This window comes from Papio anubis, chromosome 16, assembly GCF_008728515.1.
Source record: "Papio anubis isolate 15944 chromosome 16, Panubis1.0, whole genome shotgun sequence".
Lineage (NCBI taxonomy): Eukaryota > Metazoa > Chordata > Mammalia > Primates > Cercopithecidae > Papio > Papio anubis.
Genome location: NC_044991.1, coordinates 49,491,392 through 49,513,352, shown reverse-complemented (window position 1 = coordinate 49,513,352; position 21,961 = coordinate 49,491,392). Strand labels below are relative to the sequence as shown.

The following is a 21,961-nucleotide window of genomic DNA, read 5'->3' as shown; positions in this document are numbered from 1 at the left end:
AATCTAGGATAATTTGGGGTATGTGACCGGGATGATTGAGGTGACTCAACTCTTTTCCTTGTGTTAAATCTTCTACTAGAGTAGTCCAAGCATGTTCTCATGGCATGCCATAGGAATAGGAGTGAAAGCTAATAAAGGCTTTTTTAAGCCTCTGCATGGACCATGCCTGCTAACATCCTATTAACCAATGTCATCACATGACCACATCATCTTCAAGGAATGGAGAAATAGACTCCACATCTCTCATAAGAGAAACTGAGAATAATAAAGCAAAGGCTCTGGATACAGGAGGAGCCATTAATCCAGTCAATCTGCCACAGGGGAGAGAACTGACAGGGTCCTGGTCCTAGTTTTGCTAGCCAGCCATGTCCTTGAGAAAGACACTAACTTCTCTGGGCCACAGATTTTCACTAAATAAAAGAAAGGATTTGAGTATAATTACTAAAGTCGTTTTCGGAGACATCTAAGTCATGAAGGGTTTGACTATATAATTGTTAAGTGTTCCTTTTCCAGGTTCCTACAGTAATCTCTAGACACCTGTGAGATGATTAGAAATTTTGAAATATATTTCAGGACTCAGAGGAGGTATGAAAGCGTGGACTATGTTAGGAGTTTTCCTCTATGGCAGTTTCATGGAGTATATGCATATATAGAGGAGTTCACACCTAAGAACTATGTCAGAATGCATTTGGCTTTTGACTTGAAATAAAGTATAAAGAGGAAATTCATGTTAGGCACTGTGCTTAGTAAATCATATGGTCTCTAGCTTCTGTCTTTCCTCTTTTATTGATTCAGTATTTGGATCTACTTAGCATTTTGCCTACCTTGTCCTTGACTCCTCCATCCTTCCTTTCTGGCACACTTAGCAACCCTTATTCTGCCCTTCACCCAATAGCCTCCAATGAACACTTTGAATCTAAATCTGACCATTAGCGTCTGAAGATACAAGATCTACAAAAGAATTGTTTAATATTCATCTAGACCCTGAAGTAATGTTGTTGAGGAAGGAAGAGGATGCGCAAAAGGAGAACATTGTTGGAAGACCTTTGTCTGAAGTGGTGCTGTTCACAGTGTGGTTCTTAGACCAGCAACAACAGCATCACCTTGGAGCTTGTTGGAAATGCAGAGTAGCATGCCCCACGCCAGATCTTCTGAATCAGAACCTGCATCTTAACAAAATCCCCAGGTGCTTTGTGTGTACATTGTCTTGTCACTTTTAATGTGCATCCATCTGTGAAATTAGCCATAGATTACGAAAACAGAGTATGTGAGAATTGTAATCCCTCCATTGTAATCTATGGCTAATTCATGAAAGTAAATGTGTGATAATTTAGTTTTTATATATTAGAGTAGATTCAAAGTTGAGATTCATGTTTTCTATCACATCTACATACTTTCACTGTATACCTGTAGATTGTGTAGGGAAAAGGGAAGTTACAGCTAGAGAGCTGTGTCTCCCCAGTGAATGTCATCTATTATATGTCCAATGGAGGAAGTGTTGAGAGCTTCTGCCCAAGATGAGGATAATGCTAAAGATATTAGCAGATTCTACAAGGCTCAATTTTTAAGTCTAATGTCCTTCATAAAGTATTCCCCGTATTACCTTAAGGCTACAGTACAGTCTTCATTTTCAGCATCCACACAATCCGTCTTGTGTGTAGCACTCATTCAGTCCAATGTTTTATTTTCCCCACTTTCATTGCTTCTCACCTTGGAAGGATTTTGATTTCTTCAGTCACCACAACACCAAACAGAGCCTTGCATGAGTCAGAATGTTGAAAATACCACTTATTGACAAATGCATCAAAATCAACAACAAACCAGAATATAGTCCCAAAAGAGAAATCCATCAAGTGCCACAACTGACCAAATAACGACTCAAATTAACTGGAAAGAACAAGGACTGGTTCATAGGCAGGGCTTTAGATGGTTTTTTTGCATTAAGTCATTTTTCTCTCTTTTTAAAAATGAGGTTATACAATATTTATTAATAAGCAAATCAGAGTATGCTAAGCATTTAATATGTATGATCTTGTTTAAACCTTTTAACAGCCCAGGAAGATTGGTTTTATTATTCGTATTTTATATATGAAACAGTTACAATTCCAGGAGATTAAATAAGCTGCACAAGGTCATATTTCATAAAATGCAAGCATTCTAAACCCTACGTGGAGAAAGAATCTTACCTATCCCTAAGTGAATTGTCTACTTTGTGTAGATCTATGGCATCAGTTTAACTTATGTTGCCTTCTTAGCCCTGTGTAACAGGTTCTATTGCTAATAGGTATTTGTTCACAAGCTAAAAATTAATTTTAATATTATTTTGAAGAAAATATATTTAGGAAAATCAACCCAAAATATAGGTAGGCACCATATTCCAGCACCCAATAAAAAGCAGCAGTAATTGATGTCCATTGTGAATGGCCTGTGTTCTTCTACATTGGCATGAACTATCCAATTTACTACTGTTTATGTCTGGAGTATTTTCAACTTTGACTTAGAAATACACTGATCACCATTTCACTCCTTATCTTTAGATTTCAGTTGCCAATGGCAACCTTGAATTACAAAGTTGAACAAAAGCTGCATTTTACTTAAGTCGTTTGTAATTTTGAACTTGAGTTCATGTTTCCTAGGAGCTGTTTGTCTATAGGTGTCAGTCCTGCCCTTGGTTGCCGAGGAATCCAAACATTCTGAATTTGCTATGCCTCTGCTGGGACTCAGCGGGTTTTATCAGTTTCTGAACAGTTTTTGCTTTAATTTATTGGAACTGGGTACTCAATTCACAGGGGTAATATGATTTGGAAACTGCCCTCACTCATGGGTTTCTGATTCGCTTTGTGGATGTTTTTCCTTGATATGCTCCATGAATCATTTGCTTCCTTGCCGCCTCCGCAAGGTTGTGGATTGGGTTTTCCTAGTTCCCATTTCAAGGGTGGGCACCCCTGGCTCTATGCAGGGACCTCAGGTTCAGCACTCCAACACCCGGCATCCTGAGGCCTCCTCTTCCAATCTCTCCTAGTCCCGCAAAATGGAGAATCAACTCTGTTAACTGTGAGTTCCTTTGTTACTTCTGTGACTTAAGGATTTCTTTTCCTTATATTCAAACTCAGCTGTAAATATAAGTGAGTATGTATGTACTGTTTTATTTTGCCTTTTCCTATGTTGGGAATAGAAAAGGAAATTTTCAGTCAGCCATATTGACTCAAAGTCCCATGGCAATTTATTCGAAGGAAACTTAGTGGAAAACAAATAAACAAACAAAAACTGAAGCGGTTGGGATATAGCATGTGGTCCCATTTTCCCACATGTCACTTTCCAACAATGCTTGGGTAACCTAGCTAACCTCACTCTGTAAATTTCATCTGATTCTGTTATTTTTATTCTTGAAGCAAACTTCATGAGATTATTCTAAAAATAAAATGAGGCCTTGCACATTTGCTCAGGATTAATTTTGAAACCATTCATTCTATGAATGTATTATTTTAATGTGTTTCCCATTGCTTTTAATATCTACTTAGCTAACTGATGATGTTGAGGTTAAAATACTATAGTCCTTGCAGTAATTCTTGGTAAAATTGTCCTAGTCACTGTATCCCACATTCAGAGTTCTACATTTTTCTTTTTTGTATTTTATAAAAACTATATTAGATTTTGTTTTCATTTTAGAATGCTATTTTTATGCTAAAAATAAAATAATCACATAACCATAAAAATGCGAAATAGAAAAAATAAAGATACTCATAATTCTAACACAGTTTATATTTTAGTGTTTCTTTTCAAAGTAGTTTTGTATTCTTTAAAAAATGGTCATAGTTATTATCACAGTACATATACAACTATAGGTAAACTTTTTCACTTATCACAATAATGTAATTATTTCTCCCTGTTTTCAAAGCCATTGGTTTATATTATTTGACTACATCACAGTTCTTTAAGTGAGAGCCTTATGATTTTTTACAGAAACACTTAAGTTTTATTCATGTTTTTGCTATTTCTTGGCTTGTTAGTTTTACTATTTTCCCAAATCTTTAGCAGTAAATTCAAGAATATTCTAAGCAAGATAATTACAGTACCGTATTATCATTCCTGCCTCTCAAAGGCTAGGAGATATATTTTTAAAGTGTTAAAAGACTATAAGGAATTAAATTTTAAGTATATGCAGCATGTATTTTACATTTCAAAATTGCTAAGAGATTAAATTTCAAATGTTCTCACTACAAAAAATGATAAGTATTTGAGGTGATAAATATGTTAATTGGATTTATGTAATTACTCCATGTTGTATTTATAAATCATGGCATCAGTCTGTACTACATAAATACATACAATTTTAAATTGTCAATTTTATTTACATATGTGTGTATGTACACACACATACACATACAAACACACACACACACCAGATGCTCCCAGAGAAGAAAAAGAATAAAATAATCAAAAAAGTCTACCGAGGAAACAAACTGAAACAAGTGATCCTATGTCTATATTCAAGGTAACATAACTATACAAAGAATAGAATTACTTTCAGTGAATTATAGCAGAGTAATATAATTGTGCACACTTAGTGGGATATATCCGATGAATAAAAAGAACTTTAAAAAAGTCTCAAGCTTCATTTGCTTATTTTATTGACAGGTCATAATATTGAAACTATTTCTGTATATATTAATATAAAGCAAATAAATAAATATGCTAATGTTATCAGAAAGAAACCTTTTTAGGAAATGTATGCTTCAGTCTTTATGGGTGAAATGTCGTGATGCCTGAAATATTTTCAAATGACTCAGCAAAAAATGTAGAGATAGACAATACATAATGCATATGTGGCAAAACATTGAAATTAAGGTAGTTTTCACAGGCTGGCTTTGTTTTGTTTTATTTTTTGGTTGCTTTGCCTGTACAAACAATGCTAAAACAATGCTATTTTTCATGTACAAAAATGAATATCTTAGTGTGTTCATTCTTATATGTTGGTGGTTTTGTTTCTATAGACTGAATTCCCAAAATTGGAGTTGCTGGGTTACAAGCCTATGTTTGCCTTCTTATACATTTTGTCAAATTATTGCCCAATGTTTCAGTGTGAATTTCTCAGAATGTTATTGCTTCTTTAAGAGAAATTTATTTTAAATTTAATGAATTAAATTAAATTAATCAATGTAATAAATGCCCCTTGAAAAGGTATTGTGGTATTGCATTTCTGATTGTTAATGAGATGCTTTCATCTATATTTCAAATATACATATTTGTATTGTACTTCTTTTGTATTGTACATATATTCTTTGTATTGTATTTCTTTTCCTATGAATTGCTTTATTTATGCTCATTTTTCAGAGAAATGGATTATTTTCATCTAGATAAAAATATCTATGTTTTTCTTTCTTATGTTGTTCTGTCTTGCTTAAAAAGATCTCTGTACCCCATGATTATACAGTTATTCACAATTACAATTACACTTTTGGCACATTCTCCTAGACAGAAGTAAATAACCATCCTAAGATTGTTATTGGCTTTATATTTTATATTATAAAATAGTATATATTACACATAGTATATATAGTATATGTAATATACATAATATAAATATTAATATATGTAATATGTGTAATATATTATATTAATAGAATATATTATTATATAATATAGTATGTTATATTTATATTATAAAATATAACATTTGTATATTAATATATTAATATTTATATTATAAAATACATTGGCTTTATACTTTGTATTAAGATCTTTCATAGACTTCATTGGGCAAAATGACCTGAGTTGGACTGTGGAATTCCAAATTTTGAAAACCTTGCAAATATCTGTCTGCACATTCTCCAGCTGCGTTTTTTTTTAAGTTTTCTCAGTTCCTCTGTTATTCCATTGTAGCTTATTGTTCTCTGGTTTCAATTTGTTTCCTTAGGAAATTGGTTTGATTGTCTCTGATTCATAACTCAGTAACCTGTCTTATATTTATGCCACGTTTATGTTATACTGGGTTTTGTTTGTTTGTTTTCTGATTGTAAGCTAACCTTCAAGAGTAACTTTGCTTGCTCCTTGGTCTTCACTTATGTTTATGCATCTAAAAGCTTTCCTTAACTAGATCAAATCTCTGCCTTTTTAAAAAGACAGGTGAAAAGAATGTCAGAGTCAGAAAAGCATCCCAAGTACAAAAATATTTGATAACATAGGCAGAATTGAATACATTTGTACTTGACTGTATTGCCTTTTCCTGCTTAACTACCCAGAGTTCACAAAAATGACTAGTGGGCAATATCTTTTGAAAATCAAGTTAACTGAGAAATTTAGAATTTGAGCCTGACTAGTCAAATTGAAGAACTGGGCCTATAATAAAACAAACTCTGGCAACACTCTTCTTTATTAATATCTGAGTATAATAATAACAACTCATCTTAAATTTAAAGGTTAAAGTCAATCATGTTCTTTCCTCTTTCTTGTTCATAAGACCTCAAAAAGAGGTCTTATCAACTTAAGATCAAACAAACTCATGTTTGACAATGTTATGCGAGAAAGGCTCCAAGGCATAGCCTACAAAATCACATGTATCTTGAAAGTCTATCTGTCCTGTGGTGATTTTTTTCCCCATGAATATGCTTTGAGACCACAATAATGAAAGGATGGGGCCTACTGAGTTAGCTTTGAGACCACAATAATGAAAGGATGGGGCCTGCTGAGTTAGCTTATGAGTATTTTATGGGGCCAGGCCACATAATAAGACTCCTTTCTGTTCCCCTCACTCGAAGTTATGGCCATAATACTGCTGCCTAACAACCAACCACAAAAGTCAGTAGTAAAACAATAAGCATTTGCTAAGTTGATGAGTCTATGGACTGGTTCTGGTCTGAACCAGGCTCACCTGATCTCAGTAGGCTTGCTCATGTCTGTGTTTAGCTGGTGGTCAGCTAGGGGCGAGCTGGTTTAGAATAGCTTCACTTTTGTATCTGATAGTTAATTGAAGTGATGGAAAAGGTATAATAACTGAGCCATGTGTCTCCTCTTCTGGCAAGCTAGGCTGAGCTTGTTCACATGATGGCTGAGTAAACTTCTAACTGTGAGAGCAGAAGCACACAAGGCCTTGTGAGGTCTGGACTCAGAACAGCATATACTTTTGACACATTCTCCTAGACAGAACCAAATAACAAGGCCTCCCCAGATTCAAGAAGAAGAGAAATCCACTCCATTCTTTGCTAGGATGGGATGAGCTGCAAAGTCACACCACTAAGGTTATGATTACAAGGAGGGGTGAAGAATTACTGCCATTTGCACAACTGATCTACCATTCACACCTAACACACTGTTTCACTTGCACAGAATAAAAAATTCAACACATATTAGAGTACAAAACCTAGAATGTGGCAATTAGATAGGATGATGCTGAACCCCAGAACAGAGGCAATCAAGAGGAAGCCTTGGTGATCTGTGGAGGACCATCTAAGCCTAGGATTGTGGGGAAGGAAAATTAGGAAAGATCTAAACTGGAATTCCACAGTTGGACCTCACTTCTGGAGTCCCCTGGTTAAAGCCAGATTTAAATCTGCTAGGGGGAAGGTTGTAAATTCTCCATGAGCCCAGTGGCGCTGACAAATGTGATTTGAATTGATTGCCAACAACAAACTCAGGTTCTTACATGAAGATGTGGATTTCTGAGTTCAATTTTCAATCTGACAGGCATCAACTAGAACTGAGTTGTTCGTACCCCCTTTAGACAGTGCCTGTCATCTCTAGCTCTTCAGAACCCCCACGACCCCCACTTTCTTGCACACAGCCTGATGAAAATGTGTAATGAAAATAAGAAGCCTGGCCCCTGTAAACACCTGAGTTTGTAACCCTTGGTCTGGAATAGCTCTAGACCACTGAAGGATGGGCCTTTGTTGGAATGGAGCCAGAATTACCCTGTATTCTTTTCATATTTTCTTACAATGAACAAGTATTTAGTTTTTAAGAAGAAAAAGCAAAAGCTCTAACTTGGAATGTAATAAATACAATTTTGAAATTAATTCATTAACAATTGAACAGCTTTTTAAAAAGTGTGAAATATATGGCACTTAATATGTCATGAGGCAGTGACTTAGTTTAGAATATGATAAAATCTACTACTAGCCCACGATAAAAGTCTACTAAAGTTATAACTTAGCCACAACTGGGTCAATTATTATAAATTCTTAAAAATCATTATCAAAATTAAATTACTGAAATGTAAGTTTTTCTTAGAATTAAATTATTAAAAATGTTAAAAATCATTGGTTTAGGTATTTGACATCTTCTTGTATTTTACTTCTTTTTTTAATAATTAAAGAAATAGCACTTATTAAGCACTATGGGGTCTTGTCTACCAATGAGCATTAACCTAAGAGAAATTTTCTGCTAGGTCAGGTACAATATATCCATAGCTGAGGGTCCCCCAGTCCAACCTATAAGAGAACAGCAATTTGTTTTCTTAAAACAGGGTTACTTGCTTTTCTCCCTTCCCTATCTTCCTTGGAAACACATGTGTTACTGAATTAAAACTGAGGTGAGTTGATGATGAGGTCTGAATGGTAGTAAATGGAAGCTGTCAAACACCAGGCTAAGATTTCACTTGTGCAAAAGAGTGTGACATTGTAAAAACCCCCGCTTCCTTCTAAATTGTTGGAACAGCAGGGAAAGAACTGGCAGTTGTCTTCTTCCTGTTCGATGCTCCAGTGACTCATATGTGCTGACACAAAGAGTAGGGCCCTGTACAAGGTGCTCCGTCATAGCCACATGAGTCCAGGGCCCTGAGCGCCCCCTCACAGTGTGTTTCCTCCTCAGCTTATAAGAATTTATGTGCTAGCAAATAGATTCGTAAACACCCCACATTTTACATTTGGGGAGAATAGTTGATTTTCAATACTCAGTCTAAGCCATTTTTACCAGATACCACTTTTATTTTTCTTTTATTTTCTATTTTTATTTTTTTTATTTGATATTTAAATAATATTTATAAATTTTTTGAAATTTCAACTTTTGTTTTAGATTCAGAAGGTACATGTACAGGTTTGTAATATGAGTACATTGTGTGTTGCTGAGGTTTGAGATATGAATGATCCTGTCACACAGATAATGAACATAGTACCCAGCAATTAGTTTTTCAAGCCTTGTCCCCGACTCCTCTCCCCACTCTATTAGTCCCCAGTATCCATCATTCCCATATTTATGTCCATGAATACCCAATGTTTAGCTCCCACTTATAAGTGAGAATGTGTGGTATTTGGTTTTCTGTCCCTACATTAATTTGCTTAGGATAATGGCCTCCAGCTGCATCCATGTTCCTGCAAAGGATATGATTTCATTCTTTTTATGGCTGCCTACTATTCCATGTTATATATGTACCATATTTTCTTTATGCGTCCACCATTAATGGGTACCTAGGTTGATTTAATGTCTTCGCTATTGTGAATAATGCTATGATAAACATATGAGTGCATGTCACACATCTTTTGATGTGAAAAAAAAGTCATTTGAACTAGATCCATAATCCATTATCTGAGATTCTTGGGGCCTGTTTTTCAGAATTTTAACTTTTCTGATTTTAGAAAGGCAATGTGATGCATATACCATGAGCATAACACTTCAGGGAGACCTGAGTAATCCTCAAAATCAAACAAATTAATATGTCTGCAGTTAAGTTCATGAATAGTCATATGACAGGGGATACATGAAATTATACATATTTTATGTATCAGTATCATCCCAATATCAGTTCATGTCAAGGAGTTTGCCACAAATTTGCAAGGAAAAAAAAGAAAATTTCTGGATTTCAGAACTTTGGGATAGATAAGGGATTGCTTAATATAAATTAAATAATTTAGTATTGGCAAAATGTATGTGGCACAGAAGTGAGAGTGAAAGGAGTTGAACTAAAGAAGATGTTCCCAAGCTGCTGTCACTGTCTAGAAGGAGGCTAAGACTCAGAGAGACAGATGCCCTGGGGACTGGCTTCACCCTGGCATTCCAGGGATCAGAACAAGCCCCAGAGGCTGCCCTGACAACTGCAGATGGAGGATGCACAGCCAAGATCAAGATAAAAAGTAGAAATGGGGGCTGAGAGTAGAACCCAGACAGGGAGCTATCAGAGTGGCCAAAGCAGATCAACCACGTTGGCATCCCTGAAGAACTGTTGAGAAACGCAGGAGCTCGGGCCCCACTCAGGCCTCCTAGTCGGACAGAATCAAGATCAAAATTCCAGATGATTTGTGTGCACCTTAAAGTTTGAAAAGCAGGGAGGAAAAGTCCAGGTGTTAAGGCCATATCTTAAAAATTGCCTCCAAGCTAATAAGGAGGTATGGGGGAAACATTTAACCTTACACGGTGTTTCAAGGATTATTCTCTCTGCTCACCAATTGATAAACACAGATAATTTTCTTTAAAATTCAAGGTCTTCTTTTGGACTCAGCACAGCACAGCTCCCTAGCAGACAACGCTCCCTTCTGCCCCGCTTCTCTCCCTGTCTATCAGAGAATCCCAGTTTTTAATGCTATTTTATGACTGAGACATCCACGTAAGTCTCCATTTGAAGAAAGGCTTCCAGGACTTTAAAACATCTGCAAATTCTCCAGGGCATAAAATAGACACATTAAAAGACAGTTTAAAGGGTAGCTAGAATAGTTTACAAGGCAAATAAAAATTAGAATGAAAAATGAATCAAAATAAAGAGGTGGCAAAAGCGGTCAAAATAAAATTTCAAGTTGGATACATGAGTTTCTTTACTTTGTGAAAATGCATCGAGCTGCTCCTTAGACCCCAGCATTGGCGTCCCAGCCTCTGACTAAAGCTGCACATCCCAAAGTCCACTCCACACTACTCTGTCTACTCTACTCAGCTTCTTAGCTTCCCCTAGCCAGGTTCATGGCTGACCTTGGAACGCTCACCTATCAATATTTTTCAACCCCTAAATGTAAACTTTGGATCATTTTACTTTTTATATATTTTTAAATAATTTTATTTTGTTTATAGTTTTCTGATACCTTTTTCTCTTTTTCTGTCTTTTTTTTTTTTTTTTTTTTTTTTTTTTGCTTCCCTTTTTCTCGCCTGTTTTGTTGTTGTTTGATCTCAGCTCACTGCAACTTCTGCCTCCTGGGTTCAAGCGATTCTCCTGCCCCAGCCTCCCAAGTAGCTGGGATTACAGGCACACATCACCATACCCAGCTAATGTATTGTATTTTAGTAGAGATTTGGCCAGCGTGGTCTCAAACTCCTGACCTCAAGCAATCCACCTGCCTCAGCCTCCCAAAGTGCTGGGATTACAGTTGTGAACCACCACGCCCAGCCTCTGACACCTTTTTCAAAAGACCCACGTGTGTGTGTGTGTGTGTGTGTGTGTGCATTTGTAGATACCATTATTCATCTGATTCTGAGTCTTTAGCCTTATTGTGCCACACATAACTTGAAGTTGACTTTCAGCTACAGACAAATGACGTGTCCAACTAAACTTTGTTACATCTGCTCTGTAGTTGAATGATATTTTCAGTCGATATATTCATCGGCCCCCTTTGTATATCTCTTTCAGAGAGTTTCTATGGGAGTGGGTATAGAAACATAAACAACCTCCCCTTCCCGAGTCCAAGTGATATCATTGTTCAGTTCCCACCTATGAGTGAGGGGGGAGGGATTGTATTGGGAGTTATACCTGATGTAAATGACGAGTTGATGGGTGCTGACGAGTTGATGGGTGCAGCACGCCAACATGGCACAAGTATACATATGTAACAAACCTGCACGTTATGCATATGTACCCTAGAACTTAAAGTATAATAATAAAAAATAATAATAATTAAAAAAAAAAAGAAACATAAACAACCTCAAGTCATCTCCCCTCTTGATGTCTCCCAGCTGCAGGTGGAGCTGGAGCAAGAATACCAAGACAAATTCAAAAGACTGCCCCTCGAGATTTTGGAATTTGTGCAGGAAGCCATGAAAGGAAAGATCAGTGAAGACAGCAATCACGGTTCTGCCCCTCTCTCCCTGTCCTCAGACCCTGGAAAAGTGAACCACAAGACTCCCTCCAGTGAGGAGCTGGGAGGAGACATCCCAGGAAAAGAATTTGATACTCCTCTGTGAATGCTCCTGCCAGGCCTTCAGAAATTGCATGGCCACTCCAGCGACATCGGACTCTCTCTTATTACAAAGATCACTGCCCAGGACCATCTTCCCGAGAAGCATCCCTTAGCCTAAAATCCACACCAAAGGGAGAGTTCCAGAGGAATCCATGAAGAAGTCCCATGCCCAGGCTCCATGTGTCATGTGGAAACCTCTGCAGGTCTACTAGTAAAGAATGCATGTATGTGAGATTTTTGTTTTCTTTCCAATAGTAAATTCAAAGCAAGCAACTCGCAGGCTCCATGGAACTTTTAATGAAGGACAGTGTCTTCTTTGAAGAAAATCGAGCTCATGTTTTTATTCGAAGCTCTGGTGTAAAGTATTTCAAAGTCATAGAAATAGTTTGAGAAATGCGTAGCATTATTTAACACTATTGAACAGCCTGCTTTGAGTATTTTTTTTTTCTAACTGCCCCTCAACTACCATTATCTTCAAGTCAACGTGCATATTACGTTGTTTCATCCTTCGCTTTGCAAGCACCAGTGACTTGCAGTTTGCTAATTTATTTATCATAGAGTCATCAATGTATTTGTTGCTGACATGGTTTTATTAGATACCGTAGTGATTCAAATACGTTTGTTTTCTATTTGGAAAAAAAAAAAAAAATCACTTGACTGTATCCTTGCCCAGTGAAGCCATCCCAAGACTTAGCAATATGGATTGTACATTTGGCTGCATCAACAAGTCAGCCACACACTTCCAGGCAGTGTGCTGTTTGCATTGACTATTTGCACTCAGAGTCTGGGTATTCATTGGTTTTTGGCCTGAAATGATCAAATAACTACAAATGGTCTGTTGAATAAAAATAGTTGAGCTGACATATGTTAAGCAGATATTCAATCAGAGTGAACAGGTTCCAGTGGTTATTTTGTTGTTTGACATTTTTTATGGTTCATTTATTTTTAATATAGAGAGGGAGATTGAATATTTATCTAGAGAATACAAAGACTCACATGTAAATGATAGGTATTATCTCCATGTATATATGTACCCACTTAGTCATGTAAGTGCATATACACATACACACACACATAAGTGTAGATATGTGTTTATTAATTGACAATGACCCAAATCTCTTCCACAAGACTTAAAACCAAAATCAGGGACAAATGGATAGAGAAGAAAAGGGTCAAACATCTAGATTACATGGATGTTAAATTATATGGAGATGCTAAGAAATAATTGATGGAGCCATTGATGCAAACTGAAGTAGATTTAGAACTTATTATATGAATTTGATTTATATTTTGCAAGATCAAAAATTAAATGTTAAGTATCAGATTTTAAGCTTGTTTTAATGGTCAAAAAATTAGGACAGAAATATGGACATTTATTAGAATCTTCCATAATTTTTAAGTCTGAAACATTTCTATTTTATTCTAACATAAAAAAACTTTCATTATATATTTACTAAGTACATTTAATTCACTTAACTGTGTCTTTACAAGTTCCTATTTTAGGTGGCATAAGAGAAACAAATTACATCAAGGTAAAACTGATCAAAAGCATGATTGAAAGTTCTGAAAAAAGAAAAACAATAATATATAGAAAAATGTAACTTAGAAAGTAACACATGAGTTTTGAAGTTAAAACCCAGAAGCCAGATGATCACAGTTTTATTTTACTTTAAAATAAACCTGTCTGATTGTAGCTTAGCGAAATATCTTAAAACGCAAAAACCAGTTGTGTCCTGAAAATTGTGTTTCAAGAATTTAATATTTTTATGAAAATTATTTTATTTAACTTTAAGCAATAACTAGAGATCACAATTAAATTTTAATCAAAATGAAGGCTTAGTTCAAACATAAGGAAACAGTGTTTGATTAAAAAAACACATCTAGTAAGACGCAAGGGGAAAATCACATCCTCTTTGGAGATTATTATATTTTGATCTGAAGGGTTTGGGGTGTTCATTAGACACTTAATAAAACTTCCACTGAAAAAGAAATCTTTTGTAAATCATTCTACTTTTGCACTTTGAAAGAAAGGCATTAATCATAAAGAAGCGAGAACGGTCAAAATCGAATGCTGCATTTTTATAAACAAAATTACAGACTGTCTGAAATTACAGAAGAATGAACTAATAATAGCATTCATAACCAAACACAATGGTGATTATTGCAGAACATCGTATCACATTTTAGTCCAGAGATAGAATAAAGTTGAATAACCTTGACTTACACAAAACTGTTTTGGTAGTTGGATTTCATTATCTTAGTGAATTTAGTCATTTTACAATATGTTTGTATTTGGCCATTTACTGTAATCACATTTTTATATCTGTACAATGACACTTTTTGCAGTTGTGGGGTAGTGTGTAACACTGTCCATCTTGCATCATTGAAACTACTACAATGATACTATCATTTAATAATATTAATATTACTTGAAATAGACTAAGATAAAGAAAAGGGGTCTGTATGATGTGCAGTTTTGTGCCTTTATGTATTTGCCTTGTTGTTTGTTGAATGTGTGAAATTCTGTACTGTGGTTTTTCCTATAATAGAGAGTAGTGCTGTGTATTAAATTAGACTGTGTCTCTCTGATACCTGTACACTACTGAGAATAGCATGGTTTTGGCCATGTATACCAATTTTCAAAGTTCTAATGACATGCCATGTGTTTTTGGTTTTTTACATTTCATTTTAAAATTTGAGTATCACCACACATTAATTAATAATCCTGTAGTAGATAAGCTGTCTTTAAATAATTCCAAAAAAGGGCCATTGCTTGCATTACTTTGAATTTAATGTTGCGCTTGTGCACTGTATTAATATTGTTTGTGATGGATTGGACATTGTGATTCTTGCCTTTTAAGAAGAAAAAAAGATAGGACAAAGTATTTGAAGCTCTTAAAATGTACATATTTTGGTTCTTCTATCTCAAATTATTTAAAATGCATAATTCACATTTTTGTAATAATTCTATGCAATTTTGTGGCATGATGTTTCTTCCACTTGTAATTTTATGTGCTTTCATCACAAATCCAAAGGAAACAATAAAAATTTCTTAACACAATCCAGCTGTTATTTCTTGGCGTCAGAGCCAACCTTCTTTTGACAGGGAAAGTGGTGGGAGCAGACATAATGCCAGTCTTTAGGGCCATGGTGCCCATTCTGACAGGGCACATCTATGCCCGTAAAGGATATTGGGTGTGCCAGAGGACACAGTGTTCATTGCTGTCATTCTGCCACCCTCCATCCAGGAGTGGCATTACACTTGCCATTGTTTCCATAATGGAGACCCTCTCTTCCTTCCTCTCTTCCTTCCTTTCTCTCTGTCTTCCTTGACCAAAGTTAAGCAAAGCAAAACGGTCAAAGGTTTTTTGGCAAATAGTTGCAGTGACAAGAATTGACAGAGCACTTGATGTAAATTTTCTTTTATAAAACAGATTTTAAAAGCATTTACAATGTTGATAGGATAAGAAATGTATGTGTGAGTTTTATGTGAATGTTCCAGAGACACCCCAAATACAGTGTATTTGTTACTTCTGTGTTACAAATGACTCTAAAATCTAAGGGCTTAAAACAATCAGAATTATCTGTTATCTCTTAGTTTTTCAAAAAAAATGTGTGGGTACATAGTAGGTATATATATTTATAGGGTACATGAGAGAGATACGTTGATACAGGCATAAAATGTATAATAATTACATTAGGGTAAATGGGGTATCCATCACCTCAAGCATTTATCCTTTCCTTGTCTTAGAAACAATCCAATTATACTCTTCTAATTATTTTTAATTGCACAATAAATTAATTGACTGTAGTCACCCTGTTGTGCTATCAAACACTAGATCTTATTCATTCTATCTAACTACATTTTTGCTCATACTAATAATCCTTATGCCCTCTTTTCCCCAACTACCCTTCCCAGCGTCTGGTAACCATCCTTCTACTCTCTATCTTCATGAGTTCAGTTATTTTAATTTTTATATTCCATGAATAAGTGAGGACATGTGAAGTTCATCTTTCTGTGCCTGGCTTATTTCACTTACTGTAATGACCTCCAGTTCCATCTACATTGTTGCGAATGACAGGATCTCATTTTTTAATGGCTGAATAGAACTCCATTGTGTATATGTTACCATGTTTCCTTTATCCATTCATCTGTTGATGGACACTTAGGTTACTTTCAAATCTTGGCTATGGTAAACAGTACTGCAACAAACACAGTAGTGCAGATATCTCTTCAATGTACTAATTTCTTTTATTTTGTATATGCCTAGAAATGGGATTGCTGGATCATATAGTAGCTCTACTTTTAGCTTTCTGACGAATCTCCAAACTGTTCTCCATAGTGCTTGCACCAATTTACGTTCCCACCAATAGTGTACAAGGCTTCCCTTTTCTCCTCATTCTCATCAGCATTTATTTTTGCTTGTCTTTTGGATAAAAGCCATTTTAACTGGGATAAGATAAGATAATATCTCATTGTAGTTCTATTTGCATTTCTCTGATTATCAATGATGTAGAGTACATTTTCATATACCTGTTTGCCGTTTGTATGTCATCTTTTGAAAAAATGTCTATTCAGATCTTTTGCTCATTTTTAAATTGAATAATTACATTTTTTTCTATAGAGTTGTTTGAGCTACTTATATATTCTGGTTATTAATCCCTTGTGAGCTGAGAAGTCTTAAAATGTTTGCTTCCATTCTGTGGATGGTCTCTTCACTTTGTTGATTGTTTCCTTTTCTGTGTAGAAGATTTTTAATCTGTGTGATCCCACTTGTCTATTTTTCCCTTAGTTGCCTGCACTTGCGGGGTATTCCTTAAGAAATCTTTGTCCATTTCAATATCCTGGAGAGTTTCCCCAATATTTTCTCTTAGTAGTTTCATAGTTTCAGCTCTTAGATTTAAGTCTTTAGTCCATTTTGATTTGATGTTTGTATGTGGTGAGAGATAGAGGTCAAGTTTTATTGTTCTGCATATGGATATACAGTTTTCCCAGCACCATTTATTGAAGAGACTGTCCTTTCTCCAACACATGTTCTTGGCACCTTTGTTGAAAATGACCTCACTGTAGATGTAGCGATTTATTTCTGGGTTCTCTACTCTGTTCCATTGGTCAATGTGTCTGTTTCTATGCCAGCACCATGCTGTTTGGGTTACTATAGCTCTATAGTTTAATTTGAAGTGAGATAATGTAGCCTCCCCAGTTCTTTTTGCTCATGATAGCTTTAGCTATACTGGGTCTTTCGTGGTTACATATAAATTTTAGGATTTTTTTTCTATTTCTGTGAAGAATGTCATTGGTATTTTGATAGAGATTGCACTGAATCTGTACATTGCTTTGGGTAGTATGGACATATTGATTCTTCCAATCCATGAACATGCAATATTGTTCCTTTTTATTGTGTTCTCTTCAATTTCTTTCATCAATGTTTTGTAGTTTTTATTGTAGAGATCTTTCACTTCTTTGGCTTAAAGTTATTCCTAAGTATTTTACTTGTAGCTATTATAAATGGGACTATATTCTTGATATCTTTTTCAGATTGTTCACTGCTGGCATATAGAAATGCTAATTTTTTTGTATGTTAACTTTATATCCTGCAACTTTACTGAATTTGTTTCTCAGTTCCAATAATTTTTGGTGGAGTCTTTAGCTTTTTACAAATATAAGATTATGTCATCTGCAAACAACGGTAATTTGATTTTTCCTTTCCAATTTGGATGCCCTTTATTTCCTTCTCTTGTCTGATTGTTCTAGCTAAGACTTAAAGTACTATGTTCAACAACAGTGGTGAAAGTGGACATTTTGTCTTGTTCCAAATCTTAGAGGAATGACTTACCATTTTTTTCAATTCAGTGTGATACTAGCTATAGGTTTGTCATATATGGCTTTTCCTTCTATATCCAGTTTTTTTAGGGCTTTTATCACTAAGGGATGCTGAATTTTATCAAATGTTATCTCATAGCTTTTTTGAGTCAGGAATTCAGAGAGAGCAAAGCAGATATGGCTTGTCTCTATGATATCTGGGGCCTCAGTCAGAAGATTAGAAGTCTTGGGCTAGAATCCACTCACACATCTAGTGGTTGATGTTGTATCAAATGGGAGCATAGCTGGGGCTCTGGGGTGGAACACCTGCTCATGCCCTTTCTATGGAGAAGCCTGGGCCTGGGATTTTTCACAATATGGTAGCTGGATTCCAAGGCAGAGCCTCCTGAGAGAGCCAGACAGAAACCGTCAACATTTTTATAACCAAGCCTCAAAGTTACATACATCACTTATGTCAGACTCTATTCATTGGTGCTATCACAAACCTCTTCCCAGATTCAAGGTGCAGTAACAAACATAGACCCCATCTTACCTTGGGAACACAGTTGATCACCCTGAAGAAGTACATGAGGGATGGAATGAATATAGGCATGACCGTCTTAAAAAACATAATCTGCCGCACACAGTATGCATGAAGCTGAATTTGTGTTACCTTCAAAGCTGCTCCACCTCCTTTGTTTTCTACATCGGTGAACAAAACCAGTATTACAAATCACACTCCAGCCTATGCAACCTTATGGACCATTCCACCTCATGGGCTTTTTAACTACCATTTCTTTAAACTACTTACATCCATCCTTTCTCTTTCTCTTAAATCTCTTCCCCAGCGTGCACGCACACACACACACACACACACACACACACACACACACACACAGAGAGAGAGAGAGAGAGAGAGAGAATTCCTTTGGTTCCCTCCTTTCCTTGGCTAACTTCTATTTATGTTTCAGTTTATAACATAAATGTCAATTCCTCTAGGAACCACCAAAGCTTCTCTCAAACCCCTTCATCTATTCTCCCAATGCATCCTGTATCAGTTACCCATAGCTACATAGCAAGCAACAGCAAAAGCTGGTGTTTGAAATAACTACCACTTACTACTGGTTGTGGGCCTATGGATGGGTAGATGGCTCTGCTAATCTGAGCTGGGCTGGGCTTGTCTCAACTGGGCTCATCTATGCAGTTACGGTAAGCCGAGAGCTATCTGGTGGCTGATCATGGCTGGGCTCATTGATATGTCTGGGGCCTTGGCTGGAACAACTGGGCTGACATGACTCTAATTCATAGGATTTCTCATCCTCCAGGAGATAAAATGTGTATCCAATAAAATATTCTCCAACTATTAAAAAGAGTTAAATACTGATACATGCTAAAACACAGACGAATCTTTAAAACTTTATGCTAAGTGAAAGAAGGCAGATGAAAAAGGTCACATATTGTATAAATCCAGTTGTACGAAATGTATGGCTTTTTCGCACATCAGAGGCAGGATATAAAGAACACATAAAAGTGCTCGAGGTCTCTTGAAGTCTAAACTCAGAACCATATACCGTCACTTCTACCAGATTCTATTGGTGAAAATAAGCCAAAAGGCCAGCCCAGATAAAGTATAAAAGGAGCCTCCAATGTCACAAGGAAAAGGATGTAGACACAGGGTTGTTACTAAGGCAATCAATCCAACAACCCCTTGTTATTTCTTCCACATAGAGAGTGCATACCAACTCCATGTAATGGCCTTCCTACTAAAATACATCCTCCACGGACACCTTTGATGCCAGATGTCATGTCTCATTTACGATGAATCTGCACACTCAACCTAATATCATAACTTAATAAATACTGTGTTTATAGTGAATAAATCCATTTCCTTATCTAGCTATTAGTACTACATTACAGGAAAATAAACAATTGGCTAGGTGCAAAGGCTCATGCCTGTAATCCTAACACTTTGGGAGGCAGAGGTGGTTGGATTGCTTGAGCTCAAGAGTTCAAGACCAGCCTGGGAAGCATGGTGAGACCCAGTATCATTTTTCCTATTTTAAATAGAATTTTTTTTTGAGACGGAGTCTTGCTCTGCTGCCCAGGTTGGAGTGCTGTGACGTGATCTCAGCTCACTGCAAGCTCTGCCTCCTGGGGTCACGCCATTCTCCTGCCTCAGCCTCCTGAGTAACTGGGACTACAGGCACCCGCCACCACGCCTGGCTAATTTTTTTGTATTTTTAGTAGAGACGGGGTTTCACCATGTTAGCCAGGATGGTCTCAATCTCCTGACCTCGTGATCCACCCGCCTTGGCCTCCCAAAGTGCTGGAATTACAGGCGTGAGCCACTGCGCCCAGCCTTAAATAGAAATGTTTTTCCCTTTCCTAAAACAGAAAAAATTAGCTGTGCATGGTGGCATGCACCTGTAGTCCCAGCTACTTGGGAGGCTGAAGTAAGAGGATCACTTGAGCCCAGAAATTCAATACTGCAGTAAGCCATGATGGCACCACTGCACTCTAACCTGGGAGACTTAGAGCAAGACCCTGTCTCAGAAACAAACAAACAACAACAAAAAAAACCAAACAAACAACAAACAAGAACAAAAGCAGAAAAAGAAACAACTGATATCTCAATCATCTCAATAATAAATGTCATTAAGTCAAAGCTACAATGCTATTTAGGTACTTTCTGAATCAGCAACACTATAATAGTAAGGCTAGACTACACAGGAGCCACACTCTTTGCCTTTAACTTACGGTACCAACTCCAAAACATGAAAGAGCTAGTAACTGATGAAACCAAATATTATTTTTGAGACACTGGTGAAGAAAGTGGGGCTCACCTTAGATCCTGGGGTTACCAAGCAGCCTCTTTTGGCCCACAAGAGAAAATTCAGGATAAATTCTTGCCCATGAACATTTATGTATTGTTAAATTGCTTCTTTGAGCACTCTGGACATTTTATCTGTTTGTTTGTTTTATGTTTCTCTCTGATTCTGGATCTTTTATTCTTTTTAATATTGTATTTAATTTTTTAGAGGCACAATCTCTAAAAAGGCATAGTCTCACTCGGTCACCCAGTGTGGAGTACAGTGGTGCATTCATAGCTCACTGCAGTTTCAAACTCCTGGGCCCAAGCAATCCTCCCACATCAGCCTCCTAAGTAGCTGGGACTATAGGTGTGCGCAACCTAGCTAATTTTTAAAATAACAACTTTATAATTCATGTTCCATAAAGTACACTGTTTTACAAAGTACGTACTTCAGTGGTTTTTAGTATAATCACAGTTTCTCATTAATCATCACTCTAATTTCAGAACATTTTCATCACCCCAAAAAGAAACCTCATATTCATGAAAAAACACTTCTCATTCTCTCCCCCAAACATTCTCTATTCAGACCATGAAAACCATTAATTCTTTTTCTGTCTCTGTGGATTTGTCTATTCTGGACATTTCATACAATTGGATTTATACATTATGTGACCTTTTCCATCTGGCTTCTTTCACTTAGCATAAAGTCTTCAAGATACATCTATCAGTATTTAACTCTTTTTAATAGCTGGATAATATTTTATTGGAAATATATTTTGTTTATTCATTCACACCTAATGGACATTTGGGTTGCATCCATCTTTTGGTTATTATGAATAATGCTGCTATGAACATTTGCATACAAGTTTTTATGTGGAAACATGTTTTCAGCTTCTCTTGGGTATATACTTAGGAGCAGAATTGCTGGGTTGTATGGTAACTCTATGTTTAACTCTTTGAGGAACTGCCAAACTGTTTTCCAAAGTGGCTGTACCGCTTTAAATACGCAGCAATGTATGAAGCTTCCAATCTCACATTCTTGCTCACACTTGTTTTCTGTCTTTTTGATTATTAATACCCTAGTGTGTGTGGAATAATGTCTCACTGTGATTTTCATTTGCATTTCTCTAGTAACTAATATGTTGTGTATCTTGACCATATGTATCTCTCCTTCAGTGGAATGTCTGTTCAAATCCTTTGCCCAGTTTTAATTGGTTGAATATTTATTTTTAAATCTAGGTCTCCTTTCTTGATTTT

General features: G+C 36.2%; 1 protein-coding gene across 2 annotated transcripts in view; it reads left to right on the top strand.

Moving 5' to 3' along the window:
- PLCB1 (phospholipase C beta 1) overlaps window positions 1-15,150 on the top strand; it is a 738,719-nt gene extending 723,569 nt beyond the window's left edge. For both annotated transcript variants that reach the window (XM_031656114.1, XM_031656115.1), the window contains one exon: window positions 11,866-15,150. In XM_031656114.1, coding sequence (XP_031511974.1) covers window positions 11,866-12,093 — 228 coding nt within the window. In that variant the 3' untranslated portion in view covers window positions 12,094-15,150. The remainder of the gene's footprint in view (window positions 1-11,865) is intronic.
- Window positions 15,151-21,961: the final 6,811 nt, after the last annotated feature.